This window comes from Sporothrix schenckii (genome assembly GCF_000961545.1).
Source record: "Sporothrix schenckii 1099-18 chromosome Unknown Cont44, whole genome shotgun sequence".
In the NCBI taxonomy this organism is placed as follows: Eukaryota; Fungi; Ascomycota; class Sordariomycetes; order Ophiostomatales; family Ophiostomataceae; genus Sporothrix; species Sporothrix schenckii.
In genome coordinates this window covers 5,976,401-6,001,383 of record NW_015971145.1, presented here as the reverse complement: position 1 = coordinate 6,001,383, position 24,983 = coordinate 5,976,401, and the positions used below count along the sequence as shown (strand labels likewise).

Below are 24,983 nucleotides of genomic sequence, written 5' to 3'. Positions count from 1 at the left end.
CAATTAGTTGGAAATCTGATCAAAAGGCACTCAGCTGGCAATGTGATGTTGGAGCTTCACTGCCGTCAGCACGCTGTGCCACTAATGTATAGCGCGTATAGCCTTTTGCAGCACAACTAAGCAACCCACTTTTACTGGGGCAATTGACCAATCAAGAGCCACCGCATTTTCACTCAATTTTCACCATCCTATGTTCGAGTCGAGTTTCGTGCAGGCGGCAACGAAGCTCTTTCGGGCCCTGCATTGAAGCCACATCGGACGACCACAACCACGACGACACAAACACGCATACATACCCACGGACGTAACTTCGATTGGTGGGTGCAAGAGATATGCATCGGCCGTCTTTCCGCTCCGCGCTGGGGCGGACCACGCACAGCCAGTTGACGACGGCCTGCTATGGGGCATCCGGCGCTCGGGGCCCGTTGTCGATCGAGACGACGGCGTTTTTCTCCTCGACACCCTCCCAAGCAGTGCTCAAGAACGTGCGTGGCCGCCAGGACCGCCTGGCCGCAGCGGCATCCGAAGTCAGTTCCCTCAACGACAGCAACAGCAACAACGCCTCAAACACCACAAACACCACAAACAACAGCCGCAGGGGCGGCGCCCAATTGAATAACAGCGCGCCACGGTCGCGTGGGCCATCATATGCGGCGGGACGCGGAGGCGGCAACATCATCAACCTCCGCAGCCTGCCGCGGAATTCACGCGGCGGACCCCGTTTCGCTGCGAGCGCGCCAACGCCTCGCGTTATCTCAAACCCTGCCTTCCAGGCCAGCGCCGGCGGAGAGAACCTGCTTCGTGACCGAGAAGGCTTTGGGCGCGGCCGGGGCCAGGGCCAGGGCCAGGGCCGGGGTCGAGGCCGAGGCCGAGGACGGAGCGGGCAGGGGCGGAGTGACGAAAACGGAGAAGAGGTACAGGGGGACGAAAAGGACACAGACCCTCTGGCTCCCGAGATCATTGAGCACCTTGCCCGAGAAAAAATGGGCGAGTTCTCGGACTTTGAGCCGCGTCTGACGCTCGAGGGTCTGCTGGGCTACCGGCCGGCCGTGGTCTCGACGGAAGGCGACGGCGCTGGCACCGTGGCGATGGCACTGCGCGAGATGCGCGTGATGTCGGGCGGCGACGCCTTTGGCGGCAGCGAGGAGGAGGGCGCGTCGAGCATGACGTCGGTGCCCAACGTGCAGAGCCTGCGCGAGCGCCTGCACAACGGCGAGACGGTCTTCTTTGACACGGCGATGGAGCGGTCGATGGTGGAGAAGGCGCTGCGCTCGTCGAGGGTGCAGAAGCGGCTGGCGAACAAGAAGCTGCCTCCCGACACGCCGCTTGTGGCGCCGCTCAGCGAGGCCGCCAAGGAGGTGATTGTGGACGCGGCGATTCGCGGCGCGTACGACACGGACACGGCCAAGAACGGCACGCTGCTGCAGACGCTGCACCGGTACCAGGGCAAGGACTACACGTACACGGAGCAGCACAAGCGCCAGTTTGATGCCAAGATCCTCGAACTGCTGCCCGATGCCGGCGACAAGGTGGCGAAGACGGCAAAGGCGTGAGGAGGGAGACAGAAGAAGAGAAGGGACAAGTCGATTGTAAAATGTACTACAATGAAATGCTGGAGAGGAGAACTTGTATATTTCTGGTTGTTTCTCCTTCCCCCCACCACCCAAAAACCCGATTACTCGCCAAACGATATATCAATGTACAATACAAAGCCAAACTTTTCATTCCAATTTTTGAATAATTTACATTGCCATGTCGATGTGTGATGGCGTCTCTAGATGACCTTTCTGTGAACCCCGCACTCTCTTTGTAACGTTTGTGACCACCTTCTACCGCTTGTTGATCCGTTCGGCGTGCTTGGCCGCGTCCTTCTCGGTCGCGTCCACCTTGGCCATGCGCTTGTCCTGGCCCTTGAGCAGCTCGCGGTCCAGGCGGAACAGGTCGTCCGGCTGCACAGACTTGTCCTTCTTCCAGCCCTGGTGTATCTTTTGCCGGCGCGTCGTGGCCTTGCGCAGGTCCGTCCGCCATGCATTGGCCAGGTCGTGGACGCGCCGCAGGCGCTCTGCCGCGGCGGCGGCCGACGACGTCGTCTTGTCGTTGGCGCCGCCCAGTCTGATCAGCAGCACCAGCTCGTCGTTGGGGTCGAGCTGCGGCTGCTGGCCTTGGAAGAGCGGGTTGGTCTGCACGGCGCTCGTGATGGCCTTGCGGCTGGCCGGGTTGTGCATGCGCAGCTCGACGACGCGGCCGCCGGCGCGCGGGATGATGAGGGCCAGCTGGCTCAGCGGCACCTCGTCGCCGGCCTCATCGCCGCTCTTCTGCACCACCCGCGTCTTGCCAATGGCGTCCACGTCCACGCCGCCCTCGCCGTCGCCCGCGCTGCCGCCGCCGCTCAGCGACCGCTTGAGCTCCTTGAACTTTTCTAGGTAGTGCACCTCGGTGCGCTGCCAACGCGACTCCGTGTCCTCAAAGTTGAAGGCGTCGGCCGCCTTGGGCGCCGGGTGGTTGCTGCCGTCGGCGTGGTCGTCGTCTTCCGTCACCTTCTTCTTCTTGCACGTGACAGCCGTCTGAGAGAAGCTGCGCTGCGCGGCGGCAACGAAGCGGTTTGTGTAGGCACTCGTCGAAGTGGGCGTCGCCCGCAGGGTAATAGAGATACCGGCAGCTGGGGCGAGTGTTCGCGAAGCGGCAATGGCACTGTTTTGTAGAAAACGGCAGCTGTTAGAGACAAGGTGACAAAAACATAAACGCAACTGCGAGGTCCAATTTGGCCATGGCCTTGAGAGCTTACCTTGCTGAGCGGCCGAGGCCAACTGTGCTGCGCTGGACCAGCCTCTGAACTGCTGCTGCACTGTGCATCTTGGGTGGTGGTTGTGCCTTGTCTTGCGCAGTGTGAACCAACTTGGTGAAGTGCTGTCGATGTTGTGCGTTTAAAGCTCCCTGTTACGATTTTGCGGGGGGTGGAGCTATGGTAAGAGCGCAAGTGCGGAGTGTAGTTCATATAGCGACATAGTGGAAAAATTTTATTATACTGATCGTGTGGCCTAGTGGTTAGGGCATGTCCTTTACAGTGAGTGGTATAACTTTAAATGCTGATCGGATGGGATCGCAGGTTCGACCCCTGCCACGATCATAGTATCATTTTTTATATATGTATTTTTTATTCCTTTTGCACCTGCAGTTAAAGGACTTTGAGTCTAATATAGCCAATTTTGTATTTTTTTAATGGTATCTTAGTCATAAATACTCCAATCTCCATGTCTCCATGCCCATGCCGACGACAAGAGCAGAAATGCTGCCAGATGCGCTTCCATCACCTCCAATGCTTTCCACGTCACCAGGATCAGCGATGGCGCTGTAACGGTCGTCCAGAAGCTGTATGCGGGCCGTGCTCGCCGTGCTCGCCGCACTCGCGCTCCCCGGATTCGACATGATAACTCTCCATGCTTTGAGCCTCTGGTCGTTGCTGCAGGTGACCGCTGTGAAGCTGGAATTGCCCGTCTCCCCCCACGCCTTGTTGATCAGAATTTTGGCTCCGGTCACGGCGGCGGCATGAGCACTGGGCACGCGGAATGTCTTGTCAAACGCGTAGGTGACGCTGTTGTCGCCATGGACGGTTGCGCCAAGGATCGTGACCGCTATAGCGTTGTCGTCGCCGCCGGTCAAAATGGCCGTCCGAGATCCGGTATCATCTTGACCGGTCGAGACAAGGTCAAGAGACTTGACTGCACTTTGATGCGTCCTAGTCAAACACAAGAGCAAGTAGTCGCCGTACAGAATAGACTCGTGTCCTCCGGCCGCCTCCTGCGCCTCTGGAGCCGCTCTCCACACGGTCAAATGTCCATCGGCAAACGCCGCCAGCACCACGAGATCGCCTCCACGCCGCAACGACAGATGGCGCAGCTGTGTCGAACAGGCCCCTGTGTAGTGGCCCTGGGACAGCAGCTGCCAGCCGCTGGCGGCGGCATAACGGTACGTCTTGAGGACCGAGTTGGACAGTGCGACCGAGATGAACATGGCGCTGCCATCGTTGTCGCTTGGGTCGAGACTCGCATCGAGGCCAATGATGCGCAGGATCTTGTCGTCCTTGCTGTCGGGATACGATGATTCGCAAAGTACGGCCAAGCCGTCGTATGATGAGTCGGCCATTGTCGATACCCGCCAGATAAAGAGTTCTTCGGAGCCGGCAGCGCTGATCAGGCAGTCATCGCCGAGCCAGGCCAGGCTGTGGAGGCCAGTGTTGTGGAGTTTCAGCACGGAAAGGCAACGTCTCTCCATCGCCGATGATGAGGTTGCTATACTGTTACCGCCCGTCTGTGGGTTGTTCCATATGCGAACAACCGTGTCCTCGCCGCCGGTCGCGATATACTTGCCGCTGGCGCTGGCACAAACAGAACGAATCTCTCGACCGTGGCCACCAGTCTTGAGCGGCACGGTGACGCATACATCCTGCGCAAACACGTGCAGCTCGGACTGACGCGTAAATGCGAAACGTATTCTGCCCGCGCTCATCGTCGACTTGGTTCCGTTGGCCCTCCCATAGAGGTATGTATGGGTGCGGTGGGTGCCCCCGCAGTCGACCGCTGCAAGCTCTTGCTGGCGCGTTTCGTTCCAGACGACGAAATGTGTGCTTCGAAAGCCACACACGACAAGCTCGGGAGGCTCGTCTGGCGTTTCGCTTTGGATGAACCAAGCGTCCCGGACAATGGGGCCAAATGGCGTGGCGGTCTCGTGCTGCAGGCATATGGAGGGATTACCGGTGCTGCTTTCGACGATGGTGCAGATGCGGTACATGCCATCACGGGCTGTCACGACAAAGGAGGCAGACGATAGAGGAGGCTGGCCAGGTCGTGGAGGGAGTGGGACAATCGAGAGGATCGCGTCTCGGGTCCGTGTCTGGAACTGCGTCGCCAACACAAATGTCGCAGCCGCATTACCGCCGTCGCTCTCTACTGGCTTGTACAAGCACAGTTGTCCATTTCGGGAACCCAGCACAATGTACTCCAAGCACCGGCTTGCAGTTGTGATGACCATAGCCGCAGGTGAAGCCGGAACTTTAGTGGGCAGCTTCATCGATCTCGTGCTCTCGGACACCAGTGCGCCGCTGGACACGTCAATCGTCAAAACCAGAAGGGTAGCCCCATCTCGGAACAGAGTTGTCGCAATGACACCAAGATAAAATAAGGATCCCCCCGCGGCCTTGACGGCGGATATATCGTCCACCGTATGCGGAAGGAAAAGGATCTCGTCCACCTTTCCAGGGATGGTAGCAGTAAGTCTCTGCAGCCCACCGCGTCTCGAGTACAGAAACAGATGGCCGGTTGCGTTTCCAATAATGGCGAGCCCATCAGCACTCGGGTTTGTTGCTACACCGCTGCCACCGTCACCTAGCGGACTGCGAACAACGTTGTAGTCTTTCAATGACAGTGTAGTGTCATCCGAAACGCCGGGCAGCTCGATCCACTCGAGCCTTGCTGCTTCGCTGCTTGTGTAGCGGAGGTCGCCGCGCAGAAGCCTTCCCTGAGTCGTGGCAGCTAGCAGCTGGTCATCCGACAAAAAAGCATAGCTATTAAACAACTCTTCGCGGATCTTCATCGTCTTCGCTTTCGACTTCTTTTTCGGCACGGATTCTCCTTCCTCTTCTTGTGTGGCAGGAGGAGGGGGTGGCGGTGATGGTTGAGGGTGCACTTCTGTGTCTACGCTGCCAATCCGTGAAGGAATCTTTGAAGAAGCAATGGTGCCCGACAGAAGTGTGGCGAGTTGGGTGCCTTGGGATGCGACAGGTTGTGGTTCGCTATGGCGACCTTCGAAGAGACATATCTTTCCATCGCAACCGCCAGTTGCAATAAGAGGGCCTCGCGGCAATCGCACACCATGATATGCCTTGGGAAAGACAGCCGCCGACCAAATGTTCTTTCCAACATGTGATGATAAGGTGCGTAGATGCACCAACTTCCCGCTGAAGCTGTGCTTGTCTTGTGTGCGCGGGTTGAGACCCAAGTCAAGCCGCCATTCTTGAGCCGTGGCGTCTTCACCAAATGAATAGAGAAGCAAGTTGCCGTCCTGAGCGGCCGCTGCCGAAAATTCGCCAAATCGCACATGCCAGATGCGCGAAGCGTGTGCCATGACGGATGCCAGCGCGGACGACGAAGACGGTGTCGATGGTACCGGAAGGTCGGCGCTTTGGAGATACTGCTTCTCGACGGCCGTCCGAGGTTGTGGTTTTGCACCGTTGGGCGGCTCATCGGTCCGCCGGGCCAGCCCTTCGAAAGTATTCTGGAAACCAGTCTCACGGGCCATGTTCTTCGCGGGCGCACCGACCACCTTTGCACCGCCGTCCGCCTCGTCGCGGCCGCTGTCTAGGTACAACGGCCATATACATATTGTGCGGTCGTCGCTGCAGCTTGCCAGCAACCGGACCCGTCTTTGCAGCGCGGGTTCTGCCTCGCGGCCCACCAAATCGCTCATGCGTAGCTCCGGCGACACGACGACATCAAAAATGGAGCCCTCGTGGCCCGTAAACACGTCGAGGACGTCAATCCCAAGGTCTGTTTGGCGGACATTGTCAGTTGTAGGGAGCTGACACGTCCAGACCACGATCTCGCCAAACACGGTGCCTGCCACAACGAGCAAGCGTTCGTCTCCTCCACTGCTGACCGTGCTCTTGTTGCTGCCCGCCCAGGCCAGCTGGGCAGAGTATAGCACCGGTCGAGACGGTGAGATGGGCGCGCCGAAGCGGATCAAGCCACTTTGTTCCACCCACAATGGCAGTATCTCATTGTGCGCCGTGACCAGCGCACCTGCATGCCTTCCATCAAGCCCCTTTGAGGCACGGCAGCGCGGCAAAAGACCGTCGTAGATCCAGTCTGGTGCCAGAACCTCGTTCACCACGGGATGCAACGGTCCTGCTTCGCCTGCTGCTTTGCTCCCAGCCGTGGCTGCCAAGATTTGGGCAATGTGCTCCCGGCCGACAATCGCCACAGACCGGCCGCCCCAGACGAGAACAGCATCGTCTTCATCGACCCCATCCTCACCGTCTCGACGTCCCACCCGGCATCCTTGGATAGGCTGCTCGGAAAAGACGCGGAGCCGGCCATAACAGCGACGGCCGGACAGGGAGTCAGATCCTGGTGCAAGTCGAGTATCACCTTCCAAGGCACCGTAGACGGCGAGCCAGCCATCTTCCCCCGCAAGCACAAACAGCGAGGGGCTCTCTTTTGAACTGGCGTTCTGTCGAAAGCGGTAGAATGCGAGAGCGGTGACAGGACACAAGACGGATGCTTCGTCGCGTTGAAGCCGGCGGGGAGCAGCAGGCATCTGGTTGTGTGTTGATTGCTGCTGGGCCCCAGGGGTCAACGTGGCGGCAGCCATGGCAGCAGGTACCACCCCGCCAAATTGGGGTTTGTGATCTCAGGGAAAGAGAGATCCTGCCCGCTGTTGCCTTTTGAGTTAAAATTGGTGTTTGGAGACTTTATACGCCCATATTGATGAGTGGAAGGTGCGATGGTGGCATAAGAGCTAACCCAAATATGAAAGAGCGACTTTGGGCTCCTTCCTGTATTGTGTGCCTTTTTTTGGCGTGTCGTTGATTTTTTTTCTCACGACACTAACTTGGGCACTGTGGTTCTGTAGCTACAGGTGTCCACTACGACACTACACACAATCCCAGCACCACCTCAAGTTCGTGCGGAAGAGAAATCACAATTCTCAAATCCTGTCGTCGTCTGGTGTTTTACATTTTGAGTTACCATCGTAGAATCACAACTCGTCCCTGAACAACCATTGTTGACGAATTTGCGATTGGAAATGTGCTTTGGTGGTCACGTGCAGCTCTCACGAGGAAAACTTGACTTGCTACTTCGCAATCATTTACTAACGGCGTATGCACGAAGTAGAGTCATTATGGTATCAAAAGTAACAAATGTCGGTGTTTTTCATTTTTCCACTTCTACGGCTCATGGCAACTTGCCGTCTTCGGAAGAAGCAGGATATACAAAGAACATATATAAAAATAGTTTCTATCGTCGTTACCCAGTCATGGACGAGCAAATATAAAAAAGAAAAAGTTCCACATCCAGCCCCTCATGAGGTAACAGATAAAAACAACATAAATCGAAAGTAGCAAAAAATCGAAAATCGAATCTTTCCAGATGAAACGCCGTTGATGCAGACATCAAATAAGCTGAAGGACGCAAAAATAAGCAAAATAGGTGGGTGTAGGCGGGAAGAGTGCGAGGGAGTGCGAAGAGACGCCGGCAGACGCCGGTCTCCCCTGGGGAGCTTTTCATGTGAGACAAAAGCCGAAAGGCAAACAGGCCGGCGGGCGTTTGTTTACACGCGCGAGTGCGAGTACGGCTCGTAGGCCAGATCCGAACGATTGCCCGCACGCGGGGCGCCGTACTGCGGAGCGTAGGCGTTGGCATTGTTGTACATGCCACCGTTGCTGGGGTCGTTGAGCGGCTGGTACGCCGAGCTCGGCGGGATGGACTTGTCGTCCAGGTGGCGCGGGTAGCGGTCACGACGGCTCTCGGGGCTGCAGCAGCAGACCGTGAACATCCAGAAGAAGGAGGCCGCGATGGCGGCGGCGGCCGAGATCCAGACGGCAATCAGGAAACGATAGTTGGCCGAGGCATCGACGCCGTACTTGTTGGCCTCGGCCTTGATCGCGGCGACAACAACAATGGACATGGCGGTCGCCAGGCCGGCAGCACCGACGACGGCGATGACCGTGATGCTGGCGATGAGGAAGGTCACGCAGGCAACACCGCGGCTGCAGGCCGTGAAGAGACCAAAGATAATCTCCAGTGCCAGAGCGCCAAAGGCGATGATAAAGACGACCTGGGTCCATTTCGCGAGGGTGCCAAACACCTTGATGGCGTTGGTGATGTCCTTGGGGATCTTCAGATCGGTGCCCGTGGAGCTGATCAGGGTGGTGACGGAGTTCTCCGAGTTGTTGAGCGTCTTCTCGGCCCAGTTGAACTCGGGCTTGGAGCAGGTGCGCGTGCCGTTCTGCTCCTTGACACAGTAGTTCCACAGGCCAATGTCGTACAGGTTGCCGAGGGCCAGGTCGGCAGCGGTGATGTTGCCTGACGGCACGCCGCCGGTCGTGGCCTTCTCACTGGCACCATCCGTCGTGCCCGAGGTGGCGGAGTTGGCATCGGACTTGCCGCTGTCGGTCAGCAGGCTGGGGTCGTGGAAGCCAACCGAAGCACGGGCGACGGAGGAGTCATGGAAGCCGACTGGCGCGGGCGCGGCAGCACGAGCAAGGGGGGCGGCAACAATGGGGACGGCAGCAGCACGGGTGTCCAGAGCAGCGCCGTTCGACACCGCACGGCTACTCAGAATGTTTACCGCATCGGCGGGGCTGACAGACAGCGCAGTGGTGTTCACCTCGAACATGTACAGGTTCTTGTCGGCGACACCGGCAAGAGCGGCCACAAGCAGGGCCGCGATGCTGATGACAGCCAGCACAAAAGGCAGGGCCACGCAGACGACACGTCCACAAGACACCATTTTGGCGGTTCGGGGATGTTGGTTGTGTTGGCGATGAGACGACAAGGAGGAGGACGAGCCCACGGCTTTTTTCAGCGGGCGCGGCGGAAGAGGCGGGCTAAAGGTGCGCGCGAAAGAAGCGAGCCTCGAGGTATAGGACGGTGGCGATGTGGAGCGGCTGGTGATATCCTTATCCTTATCCTGTGGAGGCGGAAGTGGTGAAAATGGCGGTCGCCGGTGGTTGTGGACGCTGTAGTGGGCGGGTTTGGGAGGAGCCGGCGGTGGAAACGAAGCGAGTGGATCGGCGCTGCTGTTGACTGCAGACTGAGGTCGAAGTCGAGATCGCGGAGGAAGAAAGGGTAAGGGTGGTGAGGCGGCGGCGTGTTGGGTGCGCGAGTGCGAGGGCGGCGATGAGTCGTGAGAAGACTCGGAGGAGACAGATGACTCGGACTGGCTGGACACCTGGCGAATGACGGGACTCACAGAAACGAAAGTGGGCGAAGAAGAAACGGCGGGAAGATGACGAGGAGCAAAAGCAGGCGATGGGCGAGAGCGTCGGGGAGGGGGCTGCTCATAAATACGGGAAGAAGGGGAGGTGAGACCAAAGGAAGTGGCAGGGGGCGCGGCCTGGCGAGCCTGGTTCGCCTGAGTCGCACCTGCTGTGCGCGGCGTGGAAAATGTGGGAGCCTGAGACCGCGCGAGGAGCAGGGAATCGGCCTTGTCGAGGAAAGCGGACCTGGGTTGGTGTTGATGGTGGTCGCGGTGGTGGTGGCGGTGATTCGAGTGCTGTTCCTGCCCGTTTAGCTGGCTGGGCAGGCTCTGAAGACCAGTGGCGTGGCGCAGGGCGTGGCCGCCAGTTGGTGGATCTGCACAGGAGCGATCGCCCAACATGGCCTAGCGTATGTTTTGCTCAGCCCCTGCTTGGCTCTGGAGGAGGAAGGAGCAGCTGCGTGCGGGACAGGAAACAGCAATACAGCAGACCAGTGAAGGAACGAAGGACTAGGGGTGCTTCAGGGGTCTTGCGTGCAAAATGGATTGTGTGCGGGTTGGTTTTGACTTTGGGGTGCTTTGGCTTCGTCGTGCACAGCGCGTTCCTGCAGGGTATTGTAATTTCAATTTGGCAGCGCGGGTGGTCGCGAGGCGCATTTTTGGTGCGAAAGTATCCAAGGGGCTTGAAGGAGCAGGTCGCATTCGTCGTATCTTACGGACGATGGCTCTCATGGCAGACTGTCTCTACAAGCAGACAGAACAGTGTGTTTTTGTACTTCATTGGGAGTAGCGAGTTTGGAGAAACAAACAAACAAAACGAAGCTGTCGATGAAGTTGTTGATACTGGCAACGGTCCGCAAAGGTCGACAAAGTAGACGATTATACAGCGAATATACAGCGTTGGTGCAGCAGCCGGGCGTCGCCAGGGCATCTTGACGGATGCCGCTGCTGGGCGAATTTGGAGCATCATGCAGTGTAATTGCGCGGGTTCGAAGCTGACGGTTCGTGGACCCGTCATCATGTCATGGACACTAGATCCAACAAATCAGCCCAGGCCAGGCACAGGGGGTACTTTAATTCGTTGAAGCTCTACATGTGCATATACCAAATACAAGTCTACCAACCTGTATTTAACATGGCCCCGGCCAGGCCAGGCCTGGCCTGGTTGTTAGCTCTGCCAACGGTGGGTTAGTGTGTCAAGAAAGTTGTGAGGTGTGCATTGCGAGAGCTAAATATGTGCATTCCGCACGAGGGCTGAAAGTACTCCGCACAACCATAATCCTCCGTATCTCGCGTTCGCGCTGCCCTCAATTGGGTAATTACAGGTTCAAGGAAGGGAAATAGCTGTCGAAGAAAATATACGGCGGGTACGACTTGCACGTCCAGGATGGCAGTCAGAAGAGGGAAAAAAGGAGGAGATCGATCATCAGCTTCCCTCAAGAAAAAAAAAGTGCTGACAGGGAACGCAGCCAATCTCCGTCGACAGGCGTTGGGACCAGGCCAGGATCCCGGCACCGTGTCATTTGGATTTCCTTCCTTCTTCCTCCTTCCTTCTTCCTTCTTCCTTTCCCCGTTGTCGCTAGTTGGTGTCCTCGTTTCCGCTGGATTGCAGCAGAAAGCAACCAGCAGTACCATCCAGCTTAAACAAAGACTTCAGTTGGTTCACTCAGCATCAATATTGAGTATCAACACAAGCACCTCCCAGCCTGCCCAGTTTCAAGACGTATTGCGTCACCCCTGACGACAAACAAATAGGCTGTTGCCACCAGAACACGGGAAAATCGGAGGCAGCTTGCAAGCAGCGCCTCCAGGGAAAGACACGACTTGACGCGTGGACGGCTGGTCTTGCAGAGTGCATGTACGTATCTTTTGCCAAGTTTAAAGGTGCAGCACAAAAAGAAGAGGAAAAAGAAAAGAGGAACCTGCTCGTCTGCCGAGAATCGATACGTAAGATCTGCCTCTTGTACTTCCCTGTTGTCGGCGGTGGAGGTTGCGCGATAAAGAAACAAACGACAAAAACGAAATGCGGTCTGGTCAAGGGTCCATGAGCGTCGTCGCCGGTCGTGTCTTCAATGCTCTTGACAGTCGCAAAAGAGGCAGACAAAGTCACAATGGGAACGTTGTAATAGGGCGTCAGAAAAGAGGCTCAGCATATTGCGTCGTTTCTTTTGCATGGACAAAGTGCTGTGGGGCAGCCGTTTGGTGAGCCACAGAAAAGTTGGAAACCATGTCAGTGGTGAAACAAACCGCTGCAGGACTCGTCTGCTCCAAGCGACTGGCAAAACAGAAACAAAAAATAGAAACGTGGCGCGCGCAGCACCCACCCATGCGAGCCTTATTCGGCGTGGCTGGGGGGTTTCCTACTTTTCCTCTTCGCTCTCCTGCCAAACAGCTTCGCGTTTTCGTCGGACTGCACCTGTTTTAGCGGGGCTGCTCGCCGCTCCTAATTTTAGAAACAGGCGAAGCCACAGCGAATACAGTGGGATGGAAGGGGGAAGGATGCCATTATGTCAGCGAAGTAGTCTGGTAGTCCCTCCTTCGCTCTTCTCCACTTTTTTGCTGAGCAGTCGAAGTGCAAAGCTTTCTCTACTCTCTTTTCTTGCGCTTCATCAAATACGTCGTTTTGCCAACAACTGCCCATTCGATCGTGGGAGCCATTGTCGTTCAGGCTTGCCCCGCGCGAGACAGTCCTCGGTCCAGACGACCAAACCAATCAATGCGGCGCACAACGTCTCGCACTAACCCCGGGCAACGATTCGTATTATGCAGTCTGGACGATGCCACTATGAATGGTGTTGTCCCGGCAAGGCGGATTGAGACTTTGCTTCTTTGAGAACAGTCACAGGTTGATCGTCGGCGACAAGAATAGAAGCACTGCGGAGAGTCTGCCAGCGGAAGTGGAAGCAAAAGTTTAAAAAGCAGTCGAGCCTCGCCCCTCTTAGTTACGTCGTGAAGTCGCCTCGTAGTACAACATACAGGCAGTGCAACACTCGTATGTGGCCTGGTCTGACCTGGCCTGTTTGGGACGCTCGCTCCGGGTTAACGTTGTCACGGCTTGGTCATGTTCCGCACCGGCAACGAGGCATAACCTTGGACAAGTCCATATCATTTAAGAACAACATGACGTAGCACCTCGTGCGTGATGATGCGATAAAAGGCTTTGTAGGTCTGGGGCATAACGTTCACCCGTCCAAGTGCATATTCATATTCGTCCGGCATCTGACTCTTAGGGACGTTGCTTACTCTTCAAGACATCCGACGTACGGCGGCAGCAGCTGCATACTCGTCACACTCACAAGCCGTTGCCGATGCCTCTTCTCGTTGCACAGCAGCCATGGCAGGAATTACGGGCCAGGCCTCCCCTCTCCCTCGCCGTGTGCATGTATATCCCACATATTGCAAATTCACGGTCCATCCCTCGCCGCATCGTTACGACGTACTCCGCTTATTGTTCATATCTTGAGAGTAATTGTGTTCCGTTGTACCTTGACGTGCATTATCGTGCTGTAGGCTTGGCCCTGGCCCTCCTGTTTCCTGTCTCTGGGTCTTCTCGTCTCGGCAGCATGCACTGCCAAGCTCTAGCCGCGAAAAAGGTGTGGTGATGCGAAAACACACAGTGAAGCTTGGCCTGTGGTGTTGCGGCGACAGGAAATGCTTGTCTGCTTCTCGTGCTAGTGTTGCCATGGATTTCGGCATGTGCCAGTCATGAGTGAACGAAATGGTTTCCCCATCGTTTGGAATAACACCATCGCTAGCAGCGCCTCTACAAGTACACTGTCGCCCTTTATGAACTTCCGGACGACCTTTCAATAGGCAGCCAGCGTCCATGGCCTGCGGTCAGAGGTTTGTGAGGCTTCCGGGAATGTAGACGGTCTCGAACAAACTGACTCTGAGAGTGCAGAGGCACCGGAACGCTTCAATATGGTTGTGCACTCTTGGCGTCGTGTTTGAGCGCCACAAACGGCTTCTTCTGTTTTGTTGACGTGTGGCCAGAGTGTCATCTGTGGTTGGGTGACGCTCTGTTCCGGACAAGAGCGTACAGGATCAGGCCGCGGTCCGCGGAGCTTGGCACAGAGCCCCGATTTGTAACATCGCAGGTGCCAGCACGGCGTCCAGCTACTTACCCACTCGCAACCCTTTGTTTGGCAATTCGTCCGTCGGCGAGTTGATGCGCACTCCACTTGGGCGCCAGGACAGGGACCCGGGCAGGCACGGGGCCAGGCTGGCGTCCGGCGCGCTTCTGCGAATCGTGGTCTCCCACACAGGCCAGGCAAGATCCAGCCAACGGCCCTTCCTTGGACTATCGCAACGCGCCTTCCTGCAGTGACGAAAGCGGGAGAGAAAAGGCGCAAGAAAATAGGAAGCAGGTAAAAGAAGCGCCCAAAGAGGCAAGCACAGTCTCGTCCTTATGTCGGTGAAGGGACAACAGAGCACGTGTGGCATGATGCCCAATGGGCAAGAGTAAGACACCTGCAGCCTGCATCCCCCATCGTCCCTGCCCCGGTCGGTGACAAACTCTGCCTCTCACGGGACCAGCTTTTTGTCGTTGTCTGTGGTGGGTTTCCCCCCCCTTTTCTGTCTTCTGCATCCAAGTCCTGCATCTTCTCTGCTTCCCCTTGCTTTTCTCTGCTCATCGACCCCCCCCTTAATGCAGCCCCAATTGCTGCATCCCACGTACTGCGTCTCCCACGTACGTTGGAGTCTCACCACCTACAGCCTTGCACCCCCAACGGCAGCGATTTGCGGGGGTCGCAGCGGTCGCTTTTCTCCGCAGTTCGGTCCCTTCTCGCATTGTTTTGACGTCTTCTTGTCTCGGACCCTTTTCGTTTCTCGAATTTCGTTGTTCTCCCTTCTTCAACGTCGTTTTCGGCAAGCTTCGTAGTTTCGACCTACCGTCGTCTCAAGCTCCATTCATTAATCCAAATCCCCTTATCTTCCTTCACTCTTTGTCAAATCGGGAGACAGCACGGAAGACTCTGGAACGCCGAGAAACATTGGCGGCTTGTCAGGCTATTTCCAGCCTCGAATTCAAGCTCACGCAAGCCTTTTCAAGCTCAAAACCTTGTTTCCAGCTCGTCTTAAACGTCCGCCGTCCTCACTGCCCAGAATCGATATCTCGCCCAGTACAGCTTGGTCGCTCCGCGGCGTTCGCCTTTAGCTTGATACACCTGCCACCACCTTGCAAAGCCAAAGACACCCCTGCTCCTTCAGCGACCGTGCCGTGTTTGTTCTCGACCAGTCTTTGATGGCCACGGCCAGACCATTTGAGCTCCAGCTTGACCCCCAGCCAGCCTATCTCCAGCCTGTCCACTCACACGCCGTTTTCCAGCCAAGGACCGCACACCCAACATTTGCTCCCTACCTACTTGCGTCGCCAAGGAGCCTCTTTTCTTGGGTTATCATCCTCCTGCCCGTGGCGCTGCATCTCATGAGACTTGTGTGCCGGCCAGCACGCTTGTCAACGCTGCCTTTGTCAGTTTAGTTCGTCCTAGATTTTCTTTCTTTTTTTTTTCGGAATCGGATCCTCGAGCCTGCATTCATCCTATATTACTGTCGAGTTGCCCTTGATCAAGTCAGTACGAAGTACACTCGGCCGGGGTCCGCGGTCCACGCAAGTAATCCCGGATCGACATCACCAAGTGCACGCGAAAACACCTCCGCAGCGCCAAGCCACGGTGTTGCAGGAAATAGATACGTCTTGCTCCGTACAGGTTGGCCGTGGTCGTCTCGGACAACAAACGTGGCCAAATAGGAAGCGAAGAAAGAAAACGACACAAGGCGCCGATACAATCTGACCTAAGATAGCGACGAAACTAAAGATACGCCGTACTCCTACGCCAAGCCGTGCCCAGACCTCCTCCTCTTCCGACGGCGTGGCTACCCGCCTTGAAGGGCGTCATCTCTCAGGTCGGTAACGCTCCCCATCCACCCCTTACTCGCCGCACCTTTTGACCAAGTGCGACTGTCTTTAATCTTGTATCTTTCTCGTGCGTTCTTCTGCCTTCTTCTGTTTTTGCGCTTTTCTACTCCTCTCTTCTCCTCTTTATTCCTCCCCGTTGCTCGACATCCTCGATTTTCTCCAATCTTCGCCGTCTTCACTATCTTCGCGCGACTATCAATCTGCACCACCCTCAGTCGTCTTACTTTTCGCCTTCCATTTGTGGGCTTACCGTCAGACATCCTGCACATAACGTAAAGCCTCTGCCTGCTGCACGACGGCAATGCACTCTTAACATCATTCCTTCGGACCCGTATCGGCCGGCCATTGCTCAGACCGAAACCTCCGACACCGACGACCGATGTAGCTTAAGAGTCGCAAGGCCCGCTTTTCACACTGCGCTACTAGGATTACCCAGCGCGCGTCTTCGTTGCGCCTGTCCCGGATTCCCTGCCAGTGCATGTGCCCAAAGTCCTGCGTCAGAGCGAGAAAAAAATACATCACAAAAGAGAAAGAAAAACTCCGTCACATACTACCTCACATCCTCCCATCGCACAACCCAGCGAAACAGGCCCTTTGCATCACCCTTTTCACCTTATTGAATCCTGTGTATTTGACTCGTTTCTGGAACTGGAAACTCCATCGCGGGCTCAGTCTCAGATCCAATTCGAGCCTTTTGCCCCATTCCCCTCTCTCCCTCCGTTAACGCCCCACGCTCTCGGCGCCGCTCCCCTCTAAATCCGACTCGGTGGCAAAATCTGGAACTTTTGCTGACTTAGAAGAATCTCGACCACTCTTCTTTTGCATCTCAGCTGCTTTGACCCTTTCACCCCTCGCATCCTCATTTTTTCGAGCTTGCTTATCCAATTGCATCGCTCTCTCTATCCCCGACGATACATCACGACCTATCGCTCGTACATTTCCACAGCGCATCCAGATCTTCTGCGCAGACACGGATCCCACATGCGACATCCTCCTCAGCGTCGACGAGTCACCTGCTGAACGTAGTCACCAGCCAGAAACCTACCCTGCCAGTTTCTTTCATCCTCCACCCACAACGCCCGTCGCTCGTTTTTCTAAGTCGCGCTCTTTAACCTCGTCACCGCTGTTGTTTGTCGTTTTATTCGTATTTCTCGACTTTCTCGTCTTCGCCGGTTCGCTGCTTCGAGCGAATACGCATATTTTTTTCAGCCGCCGTCTTAGCCGACCCTTTCCGCAGTCGTCCACCACGGCATCCTTATCGCCACCCCGTCCTTCTGTCGCAACCCGCCTCATAGCGCTGGTACTCTTTTCTCTCCTGTTGCATCCCCCATAGTATTACGACCGACTCTTACGCCGGAAAGAGGGCAACAAAGTCCGCAAAGCTGATTAGGTGGCTTTGCGTCCCGTTTGCTCTCTCTCGCCCTTTCTCGATCGTTTTTGAGGGTTACTGCTGGCCCTCCTATCTAGGACAGCCTCCTATACCAGACCAGAGCAGGTGTTCAACGACAGGCCGTTCTCCCTCCATCTTTCCATCTCGCCTGTTTCTTCCCCTCCTCCTCCGGCAACATGGGAAACCAGGGTTCGAAAGAAAGCGGCGGGGCGTCCTCCAAGTCGTCCGGGCCCGATGGCCTGCAGTCGTACCCTTCGTTCAGCCGATCCGATACGAAAGACTCCACCCGGTCGTTCAAGTCGCTTCGATCTAAGATTCCCGGGGGCGGCAAAAACGACAGCCCACGGTCCTCCACCATCCTCAGTAACACCGATGCGTCCGTCGAGAGATCTGATGCAAGCTCCATCAAATCCAACCGAGCCCACCGGTCATCCCTACCACCACTCGCACGGCTGAATCGCAGTGACTCAGCTTCGTCTCCGACATCTGTCTCGTCGTCCATCGACTCAGCGCATGTCAAACCCTCCTCGCCGTCCATGGACTCTGCGCACGTCAAACCCTCCTCGTCGTTTAACGAGCTCCAACCACCGCCGTCTCCCATCCAATCTGCATCCATGAAGGCCGGAAAGCACAATGTGAGCGCCGCCCAGGCCAACGGCGAAGTCGGCCATGTTTCCGAGTCGCCGCCCGCCGACGCTGCGCCGGATCCGAGCACCCAAGCTGCGCAACCGGGCCAGTCCATTCTGGTCCGACGTGACAGCAGCACCAGCTCTGTCGTCATACCCACGCTCACGGGAGCTACGGGCAGCCCAGGCACCGAGGAAGCGGGCGTCGCCATGAGCGAGATCAAGGATATGGACCTGGACGACTACATCAAACGCCTGCTCGATGCTGCCTATGCTGGAAAGGTCACGAAGAGCGTGTGCCTCAAGAATGCCGAGATTGTGGCCATTTGCCATCGCGCTCGCGAGACGTTCTTGTCTCAGCCCACACTGCTCGAGCTGGATGCGCCTGTCAAGATTGTTGGTGACGTGCACGGTCAGTACACCGACCTTATCCGAATGTTCGAGATGTGCGGCTTCCCCCCGTCGTCCAACTTCCTTTTCTTGGGCGACTATGTCGACCGCGGAAAGCAGTCTCTCGAGACCATTTTGCTTCTCATGTGCTACAAGCTCAAGTTCCCCGAGAACTTCTTCCTTTTGCGCGGCAACCACGAATGCGCCAACGTCACCCGTGTGTACGGTTTCTACGACGAGTGCAAGCGGAGGTGCAACGTCAAGATTTGGAAGACGTTTGTCGACACCTTCAACACCCTGCCAGTGGCCGCCATTGTTGCCGGCAAGATCTTCTGTGTCCACGGAGGCCTGTCACCGGCTCTGGACCATATGGACGACATTCGCAACATTGCCCGCCCCACCGATGTGCCTGACTATGGCCTCTTGAACGACCTCTTGTGGTCCGATCCTGCGGATATGGAACAAGAGTGGGACTCCAACGAGCGAGGCGTTAGCTACTGCTTCAACAAGAAGGTCATCATGGACTTCTTAGTGAAGCACGATTTCGACCTGGTTTGCCGGGCACACATGGTGGTAGAAGATGGTTACGAGTTTTTCAGTGACCGTGTTTTGGTGACCGTGTTCAGCGCGCCCAACTACTGCGGCGAGTTTGACAACTGGGGTGCTGTCATGTCCGTCTCATCAGAGCTGCTGTGCAGTTTTGAACTACTCAAACCTCTCGATTCCAACGGGCTGAAGAACCACATCAAAAAGCAACGCAACAGTCGCAAGAACTTTATCAACTCTCCGGTAAGACTAACACCTACCCTGGCCCTTTGGAATTCAGTGTGCAGTTTACTAATTTGTGATACTCAATAGCCTGCCAACTTTAACCCGCAAAGCGTATAATCCCTGTAAACAATTGGTACACGACAAGACCAAAGTTACACGATATGCGCCCAAACGCACACAAGGAGCTCATGGCCATGCGCCTGAAACGGCCCGTGGTTCCACTGAACACAACAAATCGACACGTTGGCGACGTGACTGCACAACGTTGCATCTTTTCTCGCTACTACGCAACATCATACAACGTGATCGATTCAAATACGCAGCAACATATGTGTTATTCTACCCACGGGCTACTCTCACACGGGGTGGCGACTACATGACCACCAGCAGACAAAGGGTGGATGAAACAAAAATGTGGTCTCTGTAAAATGGACTACATCTGCAGCATCTAGCCTTGTCTTTATCAACAAGTGACTAGACATGTAAACCGTGCCGAGATGCACGGTTTCTAGACTTGACAAGGCCGACGAAATGGCAAACCCAGAGAGCAATTGCAGAACAGAGTCGTTATAAAACGTCAGCGGCTGTTCTTCTGCAGTCTCTCTCTCGATTCTAACCAAACCACCTACTACGGTGCTGCTGTCATATTCTCTCCGGATCGAATGGAGATGGAGCGGCTCTTTTTGGCATTGGGCATTGTGTAGGAGTGTTGTATGGCTTTGAGTCCTTGCACCCCCTCATTCGCTTTCTCTTTATGCGCTCTCTCCCTTGACATGTTTCCACCACTGGCGTCTCTGTTCTCATGATGGGGTCTTTCACGACCACGACGAATTGTGTACTTTCTCTGCTTTCGTGTTTCGGGATTTTGTGCTCTTTTTCTCATGCATGGGTAATGTTCGGGCGTTGTCGTTGTGTTGTGACTGTTATTACATTGTCGCTCAATGCTTTTTGTCTCTTTGTCTTTTCTCGGCTTTCATGCTTTTCGTTTACTTATAGGACTGGTGTACGATGTTTGTTTGTCTAGTTGTTCTTGAAACCTTTAGGCAGCTTGGGAACAAGAGGGTGCACGTTCAGACGTCCCGGTCAAACTAGATTTTTTACACTGTTCATTTTCTCGTTTTCGTTCATGTGTTCCTTGCGTTCTTTATAATTGCCAATCGTTTAGTTACTGATTTCCATAATTCTGCCGTTGACAATGGTCTAGAAGGACACCGAACCATGTGACCTAAAATATCCTATCTTTCAGGTAAAATTCACTATAAAAACTCACGCTTTTTAGCTGCTAGGCTGGCCGCAAGCGACTGGCTTTCTTAGATTACTTGATTTCGGTCCCTTGTCTTGTTTTTAGCTGTGTAATGGAAAATATAACTATTCAAGGAAATTAACGTACACTATGTAATGAGCTGTAAACTTATTTTAAAGTCATATCAATGTTGATTCAGTTTTATTTTATTATAACATACTATAATTTGTGTACCTATATACATACGCGTATTATTTATTTCCAAAATATGCGATTAATGACGATAATTAATACGTGGTGAGCATGCTAGATTTATATTTCGAATAAGGTTATCGGCGACAATTTTACATAGCAACCCCACTAGGTTGTCCTTCTTCCAACGGCATTTGAATAGCATGATAGATTCATATGGAGTATATAAAGGTATATATAAGGGTGGTCTTGAAATATAAAATAACGAAGTGAAGAAAATACGCTGCGAAGAAAGAGAGCTTAGAGGCTGGCAACTGACGACGTGGGAAAATTCAACAGCATAGAACTGCCAACGCTTTACAAAACACAGGAAAGGAATGGCCGAGAGGCAGAAATGACCGTATCTCCATCGTGGCGTCATTTTCTCTCTCATCCTTTGCCAAAGTTACAAATCCGATAAAAGAAAAGAGGTCCACCGGCGAGCTTATAAAATGACACAATAGAAATCCGCCTAGGAAAAACGAAATTGATGAAATGGGAGGAGGAAGGGGATATCTCGCATTGCTGGAAGGTGTGTATAATAGACTGGATTTGTAAGGAACGGGGATAAAAAAAGGAGATAGGTAAGCTTGAGGAGAAAGTAATACCCGCAGTGATGTGCAGTTGTATTATTGATTTTGGGGCTGCCCCAGTGTTGCCACTAGACAGAGATGCTCGAGTTCTTGCGACTGTCGGCTTCCTCAAGCGGGAAGCTGAACACCAACCGGAAGAGGTCTCGTAAAAAGCCGTACTGGTTGGAGCGCAGGGTCATCCAACCGACGCTCTTGGCCGCGTCCGAGGCAGTAACGCGACGGCCCCGCGCCGGTAGGCTGTTTGTTGTCCGGAACGAGTTGTCGGCAAGCACAAGACTCTTGTAGCTCTGTAGGAGCGTCGCATGTGCAGGAAGACTGCCAAAGGAGCCGGTGGGCAGGTTCTTGACAAAGGACTGGAGCGACTTCGTGCCGCCCGCACCGTCGGAAAGGGCGGAGTCGCGGTTAAAGCCGATGTTCATTGCGGCTTTCAGAATCAGCATCTTGATGCGTACGATGTTGATGTCCTCCGCCGACGTGGCCGTCGTCGCTGTGCTGCTGGTCTTGTTACTGCCCTGCGAGTAGCCGGACAGGTTCGACGCGCTGCTGGGCCACCGGGGTCCGTTGCCGTTGGTTGAACCGTGCCCGCGCCCGCTGGTACCACCCACGGATCCGCTGTCACCGTTCGTTCCAAGAACCATGATGTTAGGCATGACTGGGCTAGAACTCTGCGGAGAGATGGGCGTGTCTTCAAACTCAGTCACTGGTGTCTCCGGCACCGGTGGTGGATGGCTCTGTCGCGATTTCCGAGTCGAGGTCATGGAAGCAACAGAGTTGGGCCGGTCTTGAAGGCCTGGGTAGCTGTCACGCTTCGAGAGCGACGAGACGCGGGTTGTTCCCGAGTGCACACTGCCAGTATCCGAGGCATATGACTGTTGGAACGTAATCTGGCTGGGGCGTGGTGTTCCACGGTCTGGGCGAATTTGGGTCCATCCTTCACGGAAGATGTCGCAGAGCTCCCAGCAGGCCTGAACGGCTGAGCCGAGCAGCTCTTCGTCTGGTGCTTTCCCATCGCGGGAGTTTTGCCGTAAGCTGAATAGCATTTCAGCCAAAGACCAGCATGCACGGAGAAGAGAGTCGGTCTCTTCGGCAAGCTCGCTGCGCTGCTTCATGAGGCGGTGGCAGAGCGTGATGTAGAAATCCAGGGTACGTTCCTTGAACGGTTCGGGCAGGCTCCGAGAGTCCTGAGCACTGTAAAGACTGCAGAGGGAGAATTAGTTAAAAAAAGAAACAAAAAAGGTACATATATAGAACGGTAATGAGCTCATGTATCTACTTACTGGTTGTTCAGTTCAAAACTAACTCGCAAGATCGAGTCACCGATCTCGTCCTGCCTTTGCCGTACATCGAACAAAGCCTGGCAGAAATCCCGACACAGGTCCAGATTTATACGGACACTGAAGCCATCCGAGGCCTCGTCGCGGCTCTGGTAGAGCCGCTGACACAATTTCCAGCAGCATTTCCATGCCATTTCGTGTGCGTCGGGGGTTCCGGAGCTGTTGAATACCCGTTCACGATGGATAGAGCTGAGGTTGGCGAGTGTGTTGCACAGCGTCCAGCACTCTTCAAGGGCCGCTCGGAGAGCGCCAATTTCGCCTTCTCCTTCAACGTCGAGGTGCGGGCTGGTCACGTAGTCATCGTATCGTCGTTCATCTTGATTTTCAGTCTCACGATGCTCTGGAATGTCTGAGACAAGGGAGCGAATATTAGCGAACAGGTGGTTTCTATATCAAAACGTTGGCACAACGAGTGACTTCTTACCCTCAAGGCCGCCAACACTCGAGGCACGCATCCTCGCAACATCGCTGAGGACATCGTCCAAGTTTTGGGCCTGTGGTGTGGCCGTTTCAATGCTATACCGGACCGGCTTGACGTCTGTCGAAATTGGCGGAGGACCACCGTGGTAGGGCTATTTTAAAAGGCAACTTGATAAGTATTCTGGCAAGAATTGCGAGGCACCTGGGAAAGGAAATGACATACTTGACCGTTGCTGCCATTGGGCGCAGAACTCATTATTCCAAGAGCTCTCACGTCGTTCAGTGACTGCGGCTCAGGCGTGGAGTTTCCAACCTAATTTTATGTCAGCTACAGTACGAAACCGAGTTTGTACCGAGGAACGCTAGCATACCCATGAGTGGAAACTTTCGGGGGCATGAATAACAGAGACTGCTTCTTCGCTAGAGGCGTGTCGTGCGTGACTGGGTAGATTCGTTTTCAACATCTTCAATTGCTATTAGGAAAGTTAGTTACAACTGTGCCTGAAAACTGGCCCCTCAGCTGGTGGGAGAGTATTCTCTGACCTGTGTTTGGAAACGAGCCGGCTCATCCGCGGGCTCTGCAGGCTCGTCGTCTTCGATCTCTGTTGTTTCGGTGCCGTTTGACGTGACGGGAGAAGGTCCGACGATGTCGCTCGTCGGACTCATAACCTGGGACTGGAAAGCGCGAAGCACAGAGTTGGGGCGCGTGGGGACGGATTCGGAGCTCGTCATCGATGAAGTGGTTCTGTTGTTTTTTGTTAGTTCAACGTCATATAACATTGGGCGGGCAAGCGCCAAAAGCAAAACAATTGGTTGGGACTGGCCCATCATGCGACGTACACTGGCATGAATTTTGAGCTCGAATTTGTAGATTCAGGAGACGTCGCGGCTATGTCTGACTGTCCGGCGATGGAAGACAAGCTTCCTGTCGACGTTCTCACGGGAGCTTCGAGAGCCATGGTCACAGATTATATATATGATTTCCGAGAGCGGAGTATCTGGTGATGTGCAAGACAAAGACGTGCAGGGCGACGTGGTGCGTCCGGTATCGAAGGATCAGCATAAAGCTTTGCCGCCACGTCGTACAGTTGCCGCAAGCTTCAAGCCACTCTGCCTTGCGCTTGATGTCGGGGCCCGATCTCTTGGCCAGCCAGGCGTATCGGGGCAAGTGAAGGTGTTTTTGTAGTATGAAGGCACCTGGGCAGTGCAGTACAGGAAGACGGAGAAGCTGCCCTCTGGGCGCAACAAGAAAAAAAAAGCGTTGGCTAGCGACGACAAGTGGGCGTTAATGATCGTCGAGCGCAAGTTGAGAAGCAGAGTAAAGAGGACGAAATCATGCAAGAAGATGACAGTTCGTGCCAGAAGCGCGCAAGAGGACCAACGTCTGCCTTGCAGGTCTTTTTGCGTAACGCCGGCCTGGGGAAGGGAAGATGGACATTCAGGACCGATGGGAAGGATAGGTCGAGAGAGGAAGACAGCAAATATGGTTGGGTCGACGAAGGCGGTCGCAGAGAGCTTCTTAAGGCGCAGGCGGTCTCGACAAGCAGGTTGCACGGTGGGTCAGGCCATGCGAAGGATGGAAAAGGTATGTGGGAGTGACCCTAGAGACCGGGAAAAGAGAAAGGAGAAACAAGTGAGAGATGGGAGTGTGGTCGCTCAGATGAGTGCGCTCCAACAAGACGGAAAGCAGGTGGGGAATGGCACAGAGAACCAATGGCGCAAGTGACAGGGTAGAGAGGCGCGCAACGAACAAGAGAGAGAGAGGGAAATACCAAGGGAGTAAAGAGAGGCCGATTGCGACGTTGGTGTTGGGCTTCTCAACAGATGGAAAGGAAACGAGGAGAAAATGAACAAGGGTAAGGAGGAGAGAAGGAAGGACGAAGTCGGTACAAAGTGCAGAAACCGAGAAACCGAGAAAGAAAATAAAGTTTTGGTCGTGAATAAGTGAGATAGGAGCAGCAGCATCAAAGGAAGCGGGATGTAGGAAGCGGTTGTTTTGCCCGATCGGCTGGTGCAACTGCCTGGCAAAGCCACTTCGCTGGCGGTTTTCCTTTTCCCCTTTTTACTTTGGTCCGTATCGGTTCAAGTAG

At 54.9% G+C, this 24,983-nt stretch overlaps 7 protein-coding genes and 1 non-coding gene across 8 annotated transcripts; 4 read left to right on the top strand and 4 right to left on the bottom strand.

The window, feature by feature from the left end:
* Positions 1-332: 332 nt before the first annotated feature.
* SPSK_09380 (uncharacterized protein) lies at positions 333-1,553 on the top strand (the record flags this gene model as incomplete). The annotated part of the gene is made up of 1 exon (XM_016735953.1): positions 333-1,553. One exon carries the CDS (start codon positions 333-335, stop codon positions 1,551-1,553), a length of 1,221 nt encoding a protein of 406 aa, XP_016588610.1.
* Positions 1,554-1,829: 276 nt separating this feature from the next.
* Positions 1,830-2,853, bottom strand: SPSK_09540 (uncharacterized protein; the record flags this gene model as incomplete). Its single annotated transcript, XM_016736112.1, has 2 exons — positions 1,830-2,691; positions 2,786-2,853. 2 exons carry the CDS (start codon positions 2,851-2,853, stop codon positions 1,830-1,832), a joined length of 930 nt encoding a protein of 309 aa, XP_016588609.1.
* Positions 2,854-3,027: 174 nt separating this feature from the next.
* On the top strand, positions 3,028-3,127 carry SPSK_11261. The gene has a single exon. It is a non-coding gene; the product is annotated as a tRNA-Val (tRNA).
* Positions 3,128-3,231: 104 nt separating this feature from the next.
* On the bottom strand, positions 3,232-7,365 carry SPSK_08327 (uncharacterized protein; the record flags this gene model as incomplete). Its single annotated transcript, XM_016734928.1, has 1 exon — positions 3,232-7,365. One exon carries the CDS (start codon positions 7,363-7,365, stop codon positions 3,232-3,234), a length of 4,134 nt encoding a protein of 1,377 aa, XP_016588608.1.
* Positions 7,366-8,325: 960 nt separating this feature from the next.
* Positions 8,326-10,377, bottom strand: SPSK_08770 (uncharacterized protein; the record flags this gene model as incomplete). Its single annotated transcript, XM_016735358.1, has 1 exon — positions 8,326-10,377. One exon carries the CDS (start codon positions 10,375-10,377, stop codon positions 8,326-8,328), a length of 2,052 nt encoding a protein of 683 aa, XP_016588607.1.
* Positions 10,378-17,461: 7,084 nt separating this feature from the next.
* On the top strand, positions 17,462-19,189 carry SPSK_08975 (protein phosphatase; the record flags this gene model as incomplete). Its single annotated transcript, XM_016735557.1, has 2 exons — positions 17,462-19,090; positions 19,160-19,189. The coding sequence occupies 2 exons, from the start codon at positions 17,462-17,464 to the stop codon at positions 19,187-19,189; spliced, it is 1,659 nt and encodes a 552-aa protein (XP_016588606.1).
* Positions 19,190-21,207: 2,018 nt separating this feature from the next.
* SPSK_08550 (uncharacterized protein) lies at positions 21,208-23,852 on the bottom strand (the record flags this gene model as incomplete). Its single annotated transcript, XM_016735143.1, has 7 exons — positions 21,208-22,336; positions 22,417-22,822; positions 22,898-23,045; positions 23,117-23,206; positions 23,265-23,366; positions 23,437-23,638; positions 23,734-23,852. 7 exons carry the CDS (start codon positions 23,850-23,852, stop codon positions 21,208-21,210), a joined length of 2,196 nt encoding a protein of 731 aa, XP_016588605.1.
* A 17-nt stretch (positions 23,853-23,869) lies between these two features.
* Positions 23,870-24,492, top strand: SPSK_09851 (uncharacterized protein; the record flags this gene model as incomplete). The annotated part of the gene is made up of 2 exons (XM_016736419.1): positions 23,870-24,067; positions 24,163-24,492. The coding sequence occupies 2 exons, from the start codon at positions 23,870-23,872 to the stop codon at positions 24,490-24,492; spliced, it is 528 nt and encodes a 175-aa protein (XP_016588604.1).
* Positions 24,493-24,983: the final 491 nt, after the last annotated feature.